Source organism: Zootoca vivipara, chromosome 12, assembly GCF_963506605.1.
Source record: "Zootoca vivipara chromosome 12, rZooViv1.1, whole genome shotgun sequence".
Classification (NCBI taxonomy): domain Eukaryota; kingdom Metazoa; phylum Chordata; class Lepidosauria; order Squamata; family Lacertidae; genus Zootoca; species Zootoca vivipara.
Window position 1 is genome coordinate 40,238,220 of NC_083287.1, and position 17,094 is coordinate 40,255,313.

Genomic DNA, 17,094 nt, shown 5'->3' on the forward strand with positions numbered 1-17,094 from the left:
TGCTGAGCCTGCAGCCCTTCCAACTCCCCAAACTTCCAAGTCGCAGTTCTGTGATTCTACAATTCCTTTCTTCTCAATCACTGACTCTTGGTTAGTTCTTCTAGCCACAGAATGCTAGTGACACTGTAATTTTGTAAAGCATGAGGAAAAATCCATCATCGTGGTGGAAAGCACCTAATTTGTAACCTAGGCTTATAAAATTCATTATACAAAACAAAGAAGTTACCTGTCAGTTTGAGTGATGTGTTTTGCAGGTTTTTGCTTTTTTGCAATTAAGCACTAATTCTGAACTCCCCACCCCCACCCCTCAGAGCATGATGAGCCAATTTCAGAACTTGTGGGAACAGCAGCAACAAAGAGCTATTCTCAGTCTGCGGCTGTGGTATCCTGTAGACAGCAGGAAGCCTCTGAGCTGTTAGAGGGAACACTAGACTCCAGGGAGAGCAAAGCCGAAATTATGGAGGACACCCTTGACGCATCCAACAAAACTATGTCAATTAAAGAAAGGTAAACAAACTCTTCTTCTTTTGAAGTATCTTGTTTTCTCTCTTCTTTTATAGTAGAAGTATTTAGTGTGGTGATGTGCAAGAACATCCACTGGGGAATTTCTTAATCTGTGTATTAAAATCATAAAGTCTAAACCTGAGTGGTAATTAAAAAGGAAAAAAAGTTTAGTGTTGAAAGTGAAACTATAAAGGGAAGGCACCCCTGAAATCTGGGTAAATCAGTATTACAGTTTAGGAACATAGGAAGCTGCCTTATACCAAGTCCATCTAGCTCAGTAGTGTCTGCACTGACTGGTAGAGGCTGTCCATGTTTTCAGAAGGGGGCATTCCCTGGAGATGGCAGGGATTTAACCTGGGACTGTCTTGTGCAAGGGAGATGGTCCACTGAAGGAGCGTCTCCACCCCCATCGTTCAGCCTGGACATTGAGATCCATCTCCAAGGGCCTTCTGGCGGTTTCTTCATTTTGAGAAGTGAAGCTACAGGGAACCAGGCAGAGGGCCTTCTCGGTAGTGGCCCCCACCCTGTGGAATGCCCTCCCATTAGATGCCAATGAAATAAACAACTACCTGACTCTTAGAAGACATCCGAAGGCATCCCTGTATAGGGAAGTTTTTTAATGTTTGATGCTTCACTGTGGTTTTATATTTATTGGAAGCCGTCCAGAGTGGCTGGGACAACCCAGTTAGATGGGTGCCAAATCAAAAAATAAATTATTTTTACTACTATTACTACAGCCCTTCCTGAATACAGTGAGGTGAAAGCCTCAAATTAATTTCTCCATCTTCCGTTAGATATCTGAACCAAATTGTTAGACTCCAGCTAATCAAACAATAGCTTTTTGCAAGAATGTTGTGGGTAGTCCATGATCAGAATGTAATATTCAGCATTTTGAGTTCCCACCCTATTTCTTCAGCACGGAAGTGTCCTTAACGGCTCTGGAAATGGACATGAAAGTATGTGGATAATTCCTGGTTGAGCTAGACTCCCCCCCCCCCTGCCATGCATAGCAAGCAGACGTGCATACATTCTAAGTAATAATTAAGCTTCTCCCAGCTTATAATTTGAGTTGCCCTGGCATGCAATATATAATCGTACCTTGGGTCTCGAACAGAATCTGTTCCGGAAGTTCGTTTGACTTCCGGAAATGTTTGGAAACCAAGGCACTGTTTCTGATTGGTTGCAGGAGCTTCCTGCACTCAATCGGAAGTCGCAGAAGCCACGTCAGATGTTCGGCTTCCAAAAATAGTTTGCAAACCGGAAGAGTCATTTCCGGGTTTGTAGTGTTCGGGAGCCAAAGCGTTAGAGAACTAAGCTGTTTGAAAACCACGGTACAACTATACACAGCCCCTGTAGGGTCTTTTGGATGATCTCCTCACACCGCTATAGTTTCTTTCCCTCTCCAGGGCATATTAAGGATATTCCAGGTCATAGTTTGGCATCAAATCAGTGGCCTGATTCCAGCATTGCCCATGAGTTTACAGCAGAGATAGTAAACCAGTAGCCCTCCAGAGGCTGCTGGACTCCAGCCCCCATAAGCTTCAGCCAGCATGGTCAGTGATAACAATGATGGGACTTGTAGTCCAGCAAGAAAGCAAAACAGCAGTCAACACGCTGGTAATATTTGTGTGCTGAGTTTAGGATTACTTGCCAGTACTTTTTCTTTTTTCTTTTTTACCACTTCCATGCATTTGATGATAGAGAAGTGCTGCATAGTTATTTTCAAAATACTGTACTAAAGAAATGGCCACATTGCATGTACTAAACACAAAAGCTCCTTTAAGGAGTGATACACAGCCCACTTGTTTGAGGAAGGAACTGGGAGAGGAAAAGAAGAAGAAACAAGGAAGACGGGGAACTTTCAACCCCTGCTCCGATGTCAAATTGCCACAGAACCTCTGGTTGTCCCCAGAGGGTGTTGAATAAGCACATCAAAACACATCAAAGAGAACAAAGCAGAGTCCTCCTGGGCAAGGGGCAGCAGGAGTGGGGTTTCCTCCGGTGTGGCTTTTCCTGTCTTTCAGCTTTTACGCACAAGGATGAAGGATTACTTGGTACCGGTGTTGGAAGCTAGAAGCTAAACAGCACCTTAAACAACAGAATGTCTAGACCCGCTTTTTAAATAAGAAGAATGCAAAGATGAAAATAACTGCAGCTAAAATATTTTGTTCATTTTTCACATGGCCTAGTCCTTCCCCTGTCCACCCCCCTAATATTCTTAAGAGGGTCTCATCTCCAGTTTTCAGAGAGGAGCTAGAAGTGGGGAGGCAAACAAAGGTACTCCTTTCCTTCCACTATGCAGTTTTCATCTGAAATTCACTGTCGCAAAATGCGCCAAGAAAAATGGGAGTTTCGAACACTGCTTGGTACATATCACTTAGATATTTTGCGCCCCTGGCAGAACCGTCCAGATTGCACCCCCTAGCCACGGACAAATTAGCTCTTTTTTCCGTCTCTCTTCCAACCCCCCCCCCTCCACCCATTCAATTCACCCTCTATTTAAAACCATTTCTTATGAGGCAATAATCATTGTTTATATTTATGAACATATTTTTAGCCAATTTTGCATGCCCGTCACCTGTGCCCCTGGCGGAGGCCCACCTCACCTCCCTCTAGCTACGGCCCTTCCCGCACCCTACCGTGAATCTGTGCATAATGTTTTACAGAGTAACATAACACACACACACACACACACACACCACAAAAAGACAGATCCCTGCCCCAAACTGCATGCAGTCTAAATTATGAGAGAAAATGGTTTTGTAACTTAACATTCTTCAGTATATTGGCTGCTGGAGAGGCAGATTATGTATAGTTTTGACTAAAACATGGGTGTAGTTTTATAATTTTTTTGTTTCCCCCCATATATATGAATTGTCAACTGAATGGGGTTTTGTTGTTGTTGTTGTTTGTTGTTGTTGTTGTTCAGTTTATATCCCTTCCTCCCTCCCAAAGCAGCTCAGGGCAAGAAGCATGTCTGATTTTTTATACATTAAAAAAAATACAACTAGAAATAAAACCACATTTTAAAACAGTTTAAAGCTGTTGAAAACATCTATAAACAATTAAAAACACAAACATTTAAGGCAAGTTTGCAAAACCTATAATACTCTGATTTCATGATTGGAGTCAGTAATGCTTCTGGATACCAGTTGCTGGAAACCATAGAAGGGGAGAGTGCTCTTGGGCTCAGGTTCTGCTTGTGGGTTTTTCATTGGGGTATCTGGGTAGTCACTGACAACAAGATGTGAGGATAGATGTGCTGCAGGATGTAGGAAGCTACTTTGAGCCTTGTATTGGTCCACTGTCTACTGGCAGCCGCTTTCCAGAGCCTCATACAAAGTTTCCCCCAGCCCTACTTAGAGATGGCAGGGGTTAAATCTGAAACCTTCTGCCAGCAAGGCATATGCACCACCACAGAGTCATGACCCACCCCCAACCACAGGTGTGTTACTGTGTAATGTTTGCAACAGCCCCATGAAAGGGATACAGAAGACTGATGAGGAATGGTCAGTATAGTTCAGCACGGTGTCTTTTGGCTTCCTCACTTTCAGGCTGGCACTCCTGAAGAAGAGTGGTGAAGAAGACTGGAAAAACAGGCTGAACAAAAAGCAGGAGCATGGCCGGTTATCTGTCATTGAGCGTGGCACCCAGCTGCCAGAGATGGAACCGCTGTTTGCGAAGAAGGTAAAGTTGCCCGTGTATGGGGAAGGTATTTCACTTGAAAGCACTTCAGCACTCCAGATGCATCAAGCTAGACAAGCATGCCTGTCTGGAGGTAACAGCTGTTGCTTGTAGCATGGCAATTCATCATCAGCCGGGTTTGAACTTGAAGCACAACCAATCTGTCTGTCTTACGCACCAAGGACAGTTATCTGAGATGCTTTCTTTGCTGAACAAATGATTCCACCCCCACCCCCCCGGTGTCTTGACACGAGGCTTATGTCTGAATGGAAGAACATTAAACATATGCTTTGCAAAATAATTTAGGAATGCAATAATGTTAGGAACATCTTGACCTAACCTCAGAGTCAAAGCAGTATTCCTCTAATGCAACCTTCCTCATCCTGGTGTCCTCCAGTTCTTTTGGAGTACAACTTCCACCATCTATTAGCAATAGTGGCGCCGACGCTCATGTAGTCCAAAACATTTGGAGGGCACCAGGTTGGGGAAGGCAGATCTGATGTAAAGGTGTTGGGGGAGGGGCTCTTATCTGGCTTGAGGCACAGAAATTAATATCCCTACCTTGGTGGGCCAAATTTGATTGGTGGGCAGGGCTGCACACCTGTGAATCACTTAACATCAAAGTGAGGTCCTGTGATGCTTTGCTTTGGGACTTTGCAGCACAGCACAGGGCTCTTTGAGAGTCCTTTCCCAACAGCTCCCGGCTTCTCCTAAAAGTGTACCATATAGCCATTTGCATTTTAAAGTAGTGCATTTGTGTTTTAATCCTGAAGGATAGCTATGTTGGTACATTTTAGCAAAAAGTCTCATGGTTTCACTTTAAAGGGGGGGGGGAGTTTTAATGAGATGGAAGCTTTAGGGGACTAGTTTGCAGAAGCTTATTCCGCAATAACATGTGGCACAGCTCTCTTGTGTTTTATGGTTTCTGCAACCCTTAATGGACATTTAGCTACCAAACAAGTTATTCTTTGGTAAGAATCATAGGTGAGAAGTGAGTCCATAGCAAATCGATGCCTAGCATTCCACAACCGCAGTAGAAGAGAGAATTTTTTGAAGTCAGGCAAGGGAAGCCTGTGTTCCTTCAGATGATATTGGAGTTATAACTCCCTTCATCCTTGACCATTGGCAATGCTGGTTGATGGGAATTGCAGTCTGCCAACATCTTGAGAGGCACAGGTTCCTTACTGCTGTTCTAAGTATTGTAGGATTTCACCTCTCTGTTTCCTGTAGCTCTGTAGCTCTATTTCCTGGAGTGTCAGATGTAAAATCTTAAAGAATCTATATTTTATTTAGGTCACTAACAGCAATTCATTCTCGGAACTTACAGTGCTCTTTTAACCTTAATAATCCCATTTTATCTCTTCTCTTTATAATTAATTGTATGTTGTAAAGTAATACTGAAAGGATTGATTGATTAATCAGCTAAAGCTTTTACTGATCGATTTTCGGCTCAGCATTAAGGACACTGTTTTAAAACAAAAACAAAAACATTCTTTGGCTCAGGTTAGTCAGTCTAATTATAGAATATGACAATATTATTATTATTATTATTATTATTATTATTATTATGTATTTTTTCTTCAAGCCAAGAATGGTAGCTTTTGTTAAGGAAGCTTTAATTCAATTCCTTCAATATCTCCAAAGAGTATTTATATTATACCAAGGCTTTGATGATATGGAAGTTCTTTTAATTTTAATTAAGTAACTGAAACAGTTGAACATGATTAATCAGCTCAAAATTCTTTGATCACTTGATCTGCTGTGAAAACAGCCCCCTCTCAGCCTCCTTTTTAAAAATTATAATCTTCAGCTTAGCAGGTTCTTCTAAATTCTGCTGCTGAAATAAATTCTCCATTTTTTGTTATTCTAATTGTTCAATTTTGAATTCATTCATCTTAGATGAAGGAGATAAAAAGGTGTGCAATTTCAAGTGTAGCTTTTATCTGACTGAGCCAGCTACTCAAAGTGCCTCAGCCAGAACAGGTGGCTCACAGCACATTCCTAGGCATGTCTACTCAGAAGTAAGCCCCACGGTGTGCAATGGAGTAGAATTGCAGTCTTCATCTTTTTATGGCAAACCAAAGTCTCTCTTCCCACCTCTATTGGATAATTCCATTTAAGATTTTAAGTGGATTGCTTTTGCCAGATCAGACCAAAGAGCTGACTATGTGCAGATTAGAACAGCCCTGGAAACTTGCTGGAGGGCTGAGGTAGACCTTTCTACGACAGAGGTTTTCAACCTCTTTTGGGTCCACGGCTCCCTTGACCAACTACATTCTTTCTGTGGCACCCCTGTGGGGCTCAGGAGCCCAGTTATGTCACCTCTTGCCTGCAGAGCCGGCAGCCTCTCACCCTTTTTTGAACACCCTTGTGGAGTATTCCCTCACTCTCCTCTCCTCTCCTCTCCTCTCCTCTCCCCTCCCCTCCCCTTGGGAGTCCTCTGGGCAGCTGCTGCTACCACCCCTGATCTTTGAGCTGCCCCTCTGCCCCTCATACTGCCCCACAGTGGCCTGGGAAGAGGATGCCCCCAGCCTTAGTATCCCAATGGAGACTGGCCAATGGTGGATGCGAGGCCAGCACCTTACCTTGGGAGGCAGTAGTGGTGGCGGCGGCAGCAGCAGACGCTGCCGGGCCTGCGTGGAGAAAAGATTCCCCTTCAGCATTGGGCAGTCAGCTCCCAGGCAGGAAGCACAAGAAAGGCCAGTGGAGCACCTGTCTGGCCTCCCATTTGTCTGTCCATTCCCAATAGCAAGGGTTGATGGACTGCCTGGCTGGGCTTCCTCGCCCACTTGCTTGCTTACTCTGAGGCTGCCTCAGCTCCTGGCAACCAGCACCCACTGGCCAGCCCCAGAGGCACCATTCACCTGGGGAGCTTGTAGTCAGGGATGCTGCATCCAACAGCTGTGCAAGAGTTTGGGAGGCAGAGAGGCGGGAGGGCATCAGAGGAAGGAAAGAGGGATGGAGGCCAGTGTTGCCCCTGGCACCCCTGGCCATCATTTAGGCACTCTAGGGTGAAAACCACTGTTCTACGATGTAATAAAATGTTGTCTTCAAGAGAGCCAGCCAAATGGCCAGCAGGAAATAATCATCAGATTCATACTAGCAGTTTATCTCCCAACAGTTACCAAACACACTATTAAATCTGATCCTGGAAGAAGATGCCTCCAGCATGTATCCTTACTAGTCCAGACATTTAAAAACATCTATCTCAGAAAAGCTGGACGTCAGAAATATTTTGCTTTTAAGCCTCGTTCACTGGAAAGATTTCAAAGTGTAGGACTAGGGCGCGAAAGGTCAGATGTTGGAAGCAGCTTGGAACTTTCAGAAAGGCATTTAATGGCCTTTAAAATCCAAGTTAATGGAATGTCATCTCACTGCAATTTTACTACCACTCCAAACCTGTCTTACTTTTCAAATATCCAGTATGGGGGAAGAGTCATGGCTTCATTTTAAGACAGCAGCATTCGGTTCCTCAAAGGCCCTCTCGTATTGCCTATATGCAATTGAGCATCTTTCTGATATTTTATAAAGGACTGCATTATTTCTAGTGCTGATGAAAGCTACACTGGCTGACCAAAGCTGAATCTCTGCTACTATCCATTTATAGTAGGAATTGTTCAGAAAAACGATACTAGAAATGATATTTTTGCTTTCTTGAAAATTGTGTAAACTGTTAATTGGCTGCTGGTATGTATTGACGCCTGTGGCTGACTTTGCTTGGTACGCCTTGCATGTACTTTTCGACATAGCTTGCAGCAGCAACCTGTAACTCTTCTAAACATAAATGACACACTTGTAAGGTGGCATAGCCATCCAGTGAAATAGACCTGTAATGGTTTTCGGCAAAAGTATGGCATCAAATGCTTAAGTGAGCTTAAGGCTCTTTTGCATCTAAATGAGAGCATCCATTATTTTTCCAGGAATTAAGCACACCTCTGAAATGTTTAGACACCCTAAACTATTTCAAGTGAATACATAAAATATCAAGCCTTTTTACCTCCCAAACTCTACTCCACAGTCTTCCATAAAACAATAGTTATTTAGAGAATGAGGAATTTAAATGAATGGATGGCCTTAATATTGGGGTGCTCTTTTAAATAAACTTGTTTTACATATAATTGAGATCTACTATACAAACCGGTATCCTGAGTGCTGTTGGTTTGTAATGCTTTTTTATGCAAAGAGGAAAACATTTTCGCTATAAAAGCATTTGCATACTTTGGAGTGAAACTTTATACCTTTTTATTGTACATGCCAACTTTCTTGGTTCCATAAATAGCTGTTGGTAGGCATACAGAGATTAGGCGAGATCCAATATAGTATGAGCATTTGTGCGACAGGGCGTCTTTTTTTCTCTGCCATACAGTCTTCCAGAAACCCCCCAAATCTGCTCCACATAGTTGGGGAACTCTCTGGAGCAGATTTTTGGAACACGTGGGGTGTAGAGGAGAGAAGAGAAACCAGAAGTCTCATTGGGCAAGCAGATTTTTGTTTACATGGGCTGCCATAATTGGACCTTGCCTATCTTTTTTTGTTTGTTTGCCAACCTGTGAGAGATGATATTTGTGGAAACCTTTCCTTGAATTAGAACATGCTTCATATTTTAATAGCAATAACTTGTTTCCATGTTGCCTTCTGGAATGCCCCCGTGTTTAACATTCAACTCTATTGCATGTATTATAATATGAGAAGAGCACTGCTGGATCCGGCCAAAGCCCATCTAGTCCAGCATCCTGTTCTCACAGCGGCCCGTAAGCAGAAAATTAATGCATCACCCCTCTCCCCACTTCTGCTGCCCAGCAACTGGTATTTAGAGGCCAACATTGGAAGCTGCACATAGCCATTATGGCTAGTGTAAGGTTACCAGACATCCCCGTTTCCCGGGGACAGTCCCCGGATATACACATCAGTCCCCATACAAAATCCATTGAAGTTGAAAAGTGTCCCCGGATTCATTGAAAAAAATCTGGTTCATGGGAGTTGTAGGCCAAAACATCTGGAGGGCCGCAGTTTGGGGATGCCTGTTCTAAAGCCATTCAGTTTTTTGATGCCATCATTATATCACAGCAAATTCCGGATGTGCTGTGTGAAGAAGTATTTTGCTTTGTCTGTCTGAATGTTCCAACATTCAGCTTTAGCAGCTAACATTGTATTTGGTTCAGTATACTGAAGTCTCCTAGGCATGAAATAAAGCTTTTCTGTTTTCATATCTGACCTTGCCTTCTTGGCTTGTTCCCTTTCCCGTCACGGTTTCATAATCGCACAAGGGAAACATTCGAATCATCTCTGTTAGGTTGTCTCTTTATTGAAAAGCGCACCCTGGCCGGCTTAGAGTTCCAGATTATGCAGTGAGCTCCAAGTCATGTGACTGGAATATTAAATCAGCGAAAGGGGTTTGAAATGTGTTTCATTCCAACAAAGTGCTCCTAAAAAAATGATGCTTTTTAATCTCCTACTGAGACCTAAAAGCGACCTTTTCAGGGCTGTACAGAGAGACATCCTGTCTTAGAGCTATTCTTACATCAAGCGTTGATTCCCAAAATATCCATGGCAAATGTAGTGGGTCTAGCCACTAGACGGCAGCTTGCTTTTCTTTTGGAACTGCAGCTATCGTTATGTTCAGCGGACCCACTTTGAGTTTTAATCCGACTAGGAGCAGTGGCACTAGGAATGCAAGCTGCCTCCTGTAGCTACACCTCTCCTGCTCTGCAACGTTTCCTGTTTGTTTTAACCTGTAGGAAGGAGGAGGAGTTACAGATTGTAATGCCATGTCTAAACTGCTTTGGGTAAGCCTGACTCTAATGCATAGGTGTTATTCTAGGCTCACTGTGGTTCTTCTTTGAGTGCAATTCTGTATTCCCTTCAGCCACAGTTCCCTTTCTGGAAGTGGTGCATCAAAATAATGGACAATTCTTTGTTTCAGGAAGAGCTAAATGCATTGCCGTCTGAAAGCATTGCTGTTGTGGTTAATGGTGTGTTGTACATACGCTTTCTCATGCAATTGACTTGCCTAAGATCCAGGAAAATCCAGATGTATGGGAGCCCTATTCTGGCATGCTTCTTTCTGATACTACTAAACCTTTTAATTATCGCATGTGAGTGGCTTCAGGAGAGTGTGTGTGGTTTTATTTACTATTGTAGAATATTGTCTGGTGTGGGAGAAATCTGACGGATAAGGATGCAAACTGCTACAAATGGTTTAGCATGAAGTGATCACTCCTTTGGCCCTTACCGTCTTGCACATCATCTTCATACCTTTTTAATTCTATCATATTGCTTCTGCCCCCTTGTCTATAGGAACCTGTCTATGCTTCTACTTATTCTCCTGCTATAGCTGCTGCCCATAAACTTCATCCCTTTGTACCTATTAATCAGGTGAGCAAATCTTGCAGACTCAAACATTGCAATGATTTGTCAAGTGCTTGTTCATGCGGAGGGGGTATAGGATTGTGTCTAAGTTACACTCAGACCCATTGAAATTAATGTACCCAAGTTAGCCATCTTCATTCATTTCAATGGGTCTACTCTGAGTATGGCTAGCATTAGATACAACCCATAGTTCCCTTGTCCCCTGTCCCCTTCTTTTCTCTTTCTCTTTCATCCCTTCTCTCTCTCTCTCTCTCTCTCTCTCTCTCTCTCTCTCTCTCTCTCTCTCTCTCTCTCTCTCCACACACACACACACACACACACAATGTCTGGAAATCATTAGTACTGAATTGTGGCCAGCCATTTTGTACTCTCCTCCTTATAGAGCAGAACACATAGCAGCATACAACCTAATCATTTTTAACATCTAATCATTTGGGTTGCTTTCAAAAGTGGCATTCGACTTGAATTCTGAACCTCGGAATGGTATGAATCTGTCTTCGGTGCATCCAAACGTTTAATGCCTTGTTTTTGAAATTCACGCACCCACTGTTTTCTAGTGTGGGTGAAGCCGTGGGCCCCCACCCTCCCCAGGAGGGGAGCCCAGATTCCAAAGATGGTGGTCTGCTACCAACAATTATCATGACACCTCCACCCCCATTCACTCGGGCAGGATAAGACTGGATTTGTTCAACTTAACTAACCCTGTTTCCAGATGGCCGATTCCTTGTAACTTGGTGCATTAGCCAAATGTTTGTTTCTTACTCTGAAGGTGGTAGGAAAAAGGCACTATTGGTGTCATAAAAGTGTTTATGATTCAATCTATTGTTTACATATTGTTGAGCACAGTGTAGGGCCTTTTTGCTTGTTTCCTTCCTTCCTATAGGTCTAATGTATAATAAAAACTAAAGTAACATTGCTACACAATCTGGGATTTTCCTCTCTACTTAGAAAAGGGGGAAGGTGGAGAGAAACTGTGTTCCAGTTTGTTTGGCTTCATTCCATTTTCCCCACCCCTTTATGAAACTGGAGGCAATGACAGAAACCAGAAATGGTGATGTCTACCTGTGTGTTTGTAAAAATAATTTTTGTCCCGGTCCTCAGCTGAAAAGGCACCCAGAGGGGCTTGCATGAGAACAGTAATAAACAAGACAGAAGAATACACAATGCAAGAGGAAAACAAACAAACTGAGGCACCATCCTAAGAGTTACTATGTTCCTATAGCAGCAGATTTTAATGAAAACAGTTCAGGGAAAGGAGAAGTCCAGTGGTCTCAGCAGAACTGATTAAACTGCCCTGTCTCTCATCTTTCCTCCTGCCGGAGCCTGATGAAATTCTCAGCTGCTTCAATGTAAACATTATCTTACTCATCATCACCATGTTATCATGTTTTTAAATATATTGTGTGCCTAGGTAAAGGTAAAGGGACCCCTGACCATTAGGTCCAGTCGTGACCGACTCTGGGGTTGCGCGCTCATCTCGCATTATTGGCCGAGGGAGCCGGCGTATAGCTTCCAGGTCATGTGGCCAGCATGACAAAGCCACTTCTGGCAAACCCTGAGCAGCACATGGAAACGCCGTTTACCTTCCCGCTGTAGCGGTTCCTATTTATCTACTTGCATTTTGACGTGCTTTCGAACTGCTAGGTTGGCAGGAGCTGGGACCAAGCAACGGGAGCTCACCCCGTCACAGGGATTCGAACCGCCGACCTTCTGATCAGCAAGCCCTAGGCTCAGTGGTTTAACCACAGCGCCACCTGGGTCCCTTTCTCTAAATCCAAGATGTCTTACACATATAGCCAATGCAGATTACAAATTTAATATCTGGATAGCCCAAATTCCGAAGCAAACATCTGAGTCAGTGGCTAGATTTCAGGGATTTGTTTTGCACTGCCTTGGAGGCAGGTGGTTTCTATAGTTTGGGAAGTAGTGGCGACCCAGGATAGCTATTTCACACAACCAAGCCATTGTTTGGAGATTCTAGGTTTGGGCTTCTATAACTCAGGAAAAGAGGCTGGAGGCTTATTACTTCTGTTCTGTTTCTGCTTCTTTGCTTTTCACTCTCCTTCTCACACTTCCATTTTCTTTTTCCTTAAGGTCAGTAGTGCTAGTTTGAACGATCCAAGCCCCCTGGCCTTTGAGCGTCACCCCTGGAGATGGAAGGTGAAATATTGCCTGTTCTGTCTGATTCCTTAGCTTAGAACCAAACAATATGAAACTCAGTTTTGTGGTGACAGTCTTTGGGAGAATTGTCAGCAAACAAAATGTATTATCTGGCTGAATGGATTCCAGATTTCTGCTAAGGGATCATTTTTGCATCATCATCATCATCAATTACATGTGCATAACTTTCTAAATGCATGCAAACATATAATATATGTGGACTGGAATTAAAGACTCTTCAGTAGGTGCCCAAAGTCCAACAAAGAGGGTGCCTATTTGACCTCACCTGGAAAGGAGTTTCACAGAACTGAGCACACAATTCTGAATGTCTGGGTCCTCTAGTGCAGTGTTTCCCAACCTTGGGTCTCCAACTGTTTTCGGACTACAATTCCCATCATCCCTGACCACTGGTCTTGCTAACTAGGGATGATGGGAGTTGTAGTCCAAAAACAGTTGGAGACCCAAGGTTGGGAAACACTGCTCTAGTGGATATGATCCATACACCCTAGCCATTTGGGGGCACTAACAGTAACTCCCCTGAAGACCTTGGTGATTGGGCAGGGATGTAAGGGAATAAGCAGTGCTTGAGCAGTGCTTGAGCCTGGACCCAATTGTTAAGGGCCTTGTTAAGCAATACAAAAACCTTGAACCTGGCCGAATAATGTATACAGGTGAAACTCGGAAAATTAGAATATCGTCGAAAAGTGCATTTATTTCAGTAATGCAACTTATTTTTTCTTTTTCTTTTAATTTTTTACAAATGCTTTCTTTTTGAAATTCCACAGTAATAAAACAAATAGTTACAATAATACAAAAATTAAACAAAAATAAACATCGCTATTACATTTCATTAATTACATTCCATTTATAATTGACCCGCCTAACGACAAATAATTACAATTACAACAAATAAAGGCTTGACATATCTTGCTTTGTATGTCATGCATCTATCTCATATATTGGTTTCACCTTTTAAGTTGCATTACTGAAATAAATGCACTTTTCGATGATATTCTAATTTTCCAAGTTTCACCTGTAGACAGCAAGTGCAAGCTTTTTAGCAGCTTATGTGCTGGTGATAGCCTGTCACCATCAACAGTCCAGCTGCAGGGTTTTTGCACATAGAGTGCATTGCAACAATCCATGTACAGTGGTACCTCTACTTACGAATTTAATGCGTTCCAAACGCACATTCGCAAGTAGAAAAAAATTGTAAGTCGAATCCCATAGGAATGCATTGGGAGAAAAAATTCGTAAGTCGAAGCAACCCTATCTAAAAATTCATAAGTAGAAAAAATCCTATCTAAACTGCATCCAAGATGGCGGACGGAGCTCCATTTGCAAGTAGAAACATTCGTAAGTAGAGTTATTCATAAGTAGAGGTACCACTGTATTCTGAAAGTAACCTTGGAAGCAGACGTAATATACACATGAAAGCATTTATTTTCTCCTGTCCTGTATCTTTCAGTTAAGTTTCTTCCACTAGGCCACCATCTCCAAGATCTGCTGTGCAGTGTGTTCATATGTTCAGAAGCTAAGTTGGTCATGCTAAGCACCAAAAAAGTGATCTGTCAGATCCAGAGAGCATAGCAATGGATAAGGGTTTTCCCTCCCTTGGGTTTAGCTCAGAACTGGGTTTCAAAGCTGGCCTCTTTTAATGATGTTTTTTGTATGATTGTAACTTTTGAAACGAAGCAATAGGGCTCAGTGCTCTTTGATTTGTTAGTGATGAGAATGACTAATGTTATTCATATTATGGGTCCGAACAGGGTTGAGAAACCTGTGCCCCCCCCACATGTTGTTGGATAGTAGCTTCCACCATCCCTGACTCCATTGGTCATGCTATCTGAGGCTGATAGGAGTTCAGTAACACCTGGGCGGCCACAGGTTGACATTCCTGGCACTGAGGATTTTCTTATTGTACGGATTATCTTGCTTTTCATAGAATCATGCTAAACCATTTGTAGAGTCATCTAATCCAACCTCCTACAGCGCAGGAATCACAACAAGTTAAGTTTGGTAAATTTGGTCTAGATTATTTTTGGCATGTGTTGTGTTCAGTTGCGGAGAAAATGAACCCTTTCTGTTTTGAGGTCCTTTGGGATCCTAGCAGAAATACTTAAGGCATTTTTGTCTGAATTAATGGTCTAGAGATGCACCATATTATTATTATTATTATTATTATTATTATTATTATTATTATTATTACCCCACCCATCTGGCTGGGCTTCCCCAGCCACTCTGGGCGGCTTCCAGCAAAATATTAAAATACAATAATTCATCAAATATTAAAAGCTTCCCTAAACAGGGCTGCCTTCAGATGTCTTCTAAAAGTCAGACAGTTGTTTATTTCTTTGACATCTGGTGGGAGGGTATTCCACAGAGCGGGTGCCACTACCGAGAAGGCCCTCTGCCTGGTTCCCTGTAGTTTTGCTTCTCGCAGTGAGGGAACCACCAGAAGGCCATCGGCGCTGGACCTCAGTGTCTGGGCAGAACGATGGGGGTGGAGATGCTCCTTCAGGTTTAAAGAGACCAGAACTAGTTACAAGCAGTGTGTTTGGATATTTTTGCATTTTTCTTGAACACTTCCTTTTGTCACTACGATGACCATGTATAACCTTGGCACTGCCTTTTCTCTGGGTTTCATAAGTGTTTTATAGTTGCACCATTATTTCTATGTGGATCCCATCAATTCTTACCAGGCAATAAAAAGTTATTGGAGTTTTAGAACTTTGCAGATTAAGCCACTTCAACTCCTTGTAGTGCTCCAGAGTGCAGTTTATAGTCTCCCTTCCTTCCTTTTTTGCATTGCCTTGTATGAGTACATGCCATGCCACCTTGCAACCAGGGTAAAATGGAGAGGCACTGGAGGGAGTTGGTGCTCAAATCATTACAATTACGGAAACACCACTAGAAACCAACTCAGCAGAAGATTGCACATGGCAACACAGTTGTGTTTATCTCATGAGAGGGCTAAAATTAACGTACCAGCTTTTACCTGTTTTTTTGTGTATTCATTCTTGCACATATGCACCTGAAATAAGGCTGATGTCTGTTATAGCCCTGTGAAGTTAGGTGAAACTGTCAAGAACTGCAAGCAAGCAGTCCTGTGGTTGCTTTGGGTGGAAGGGACCAGCTCCCAGAATTCTTTGGGGGAAGCCATGATTGTTCAAAGTGGTATCTTATGGCTTTAAATGTATGGCGTGAATGTGATCTATGCTCCAAAAGTTTGTCTAGAGTCAAACTGAGCAAATAATAATAATAACAATCCAAAGAACTAGCTTCCTTCTGCATATCAGAGGTGAACATGTGCATTTTGGATGCTTATTGAAAAAATAACCAGATTAGGAACACGCACAAAAATTACCCATACTGTAGTGCCATCTTGTCAATGTTTCTTACAAAAAAAAACCCACATAAATTATTGTCCAAGATGAATTCTGCCAGTGCATCAAATATGTTTAGGCCAAAGATTCATGCATAAAAATGCCATCTAACGATAACATGGAAATTACTAAAAAAAACGGGGGGGAAACCAAAATTGTTTGGAGACGTTGTAAGATAGAACACATTTAAAGGGCATGGACTTTTTGTTTTCTTCCTTGTGCCTCAAAATTCACAATCATGCAGACTTTATACTCAGTGTCTCCTCTTTCTCTTTGAAAACCAGAGGATGTCTGATACCGCTGAAAGTCAAATGACAATTGAAGAAAGAAAGCAATTGATAAGTGTTCGGGAAGAGGCTTGGAAAGCGAGAGGGAAAGGAGCAGCCAATGACTCGACACAGTTCACTGTGGCTGGAAGAATGGTCAAAAAAGGTCAGTGAATTTATCCATCCTTTGTAACTGGGAATGTTTTCAGTGATAGGAGTGAGAAGCAAGCAGGGGCAGATATGCCAAGGAACATTCAGTTCCTCATAATTTCCGGAAGCCGCTCGTTTCAGTTTTCCCCTACATTATTTGTAGAGTCATTTCAATTATATTAAAAGCACAGTAGGATGATGAAACAGCAAAATATTTGCATTCTGGAGTTCATTGTATGTTTAGTTTCCCATTCTGTGCAACTTGAACCAGATCTCAAGATGCTGTGAATAAGATCTGAGCAATCAACATCTGAACACATTGTGTTAGGATACTTATCCAAGGAGTTCCCTACTTGCTTTTGGGAATTGCCATTATCTTTTCTCATCACTGCATCTTCCTGCAAAAAAATGGCCCTAACCCCAGGCTTTTGTGATTGCTTAAAATATGGATATACATGGTCCCAAAGGAGACCATAACCTATATTCGCATAATGGCAATTATGGGGAGAGCTTCCTGGGTAAAATGTTTAGGCATGCTAATTCACTAGAAACTGAAGCATCTGTTATGTAATGCA

At 42.5% G+C, this 17,094-nt stretch overlaps 1 protein-coding gene across 23 annotated transcripts in view; it reads left to right on the plus strand.

The window, feature by feature from the left end:
- The window catches only part of SVIL (supervillin), a 153,924-nt gene that overhangs the window by 110,875 nt on the left and 25,955 nt on the right, over window positions 1–17,094 (plus strand). For 19 of the 23 annotated variants that reach the window (XR_009558419.1, XM_060280865.1, XM_060280867.1 and 16 more), the window contains 5 exons: window positions 312–507; window positions 4,059–4,191; window positions 10,486–10,563; window positions 12,652–12,717; window positions 16,388–16,535. Coding sequence is in view for 22 of the 23 variants with exons in the window: in XM_060280865.1 (XP_060136848.1) it covers window positions 312–507; window positions 4,059–4,191; window positions 10,486–10,563; window positions 12,652–12,717; window positions 16,388–16,535 (621 nt within the window). In the remaining variant the exon portion in view is untranslated. The remainder of the gene's footprint in view (window positions 1–311; window positions 508–4,058; window positions 4,192–10,485; window positions 10,564–12,651; window positions 12,718–16,387; window positions 16,536–17,094) is intronic. The other 4 variants (XM_060280863.1, XM_060280877.1, XM_060280878.1 and 1 more) reach the window with 2 other exon arrangements.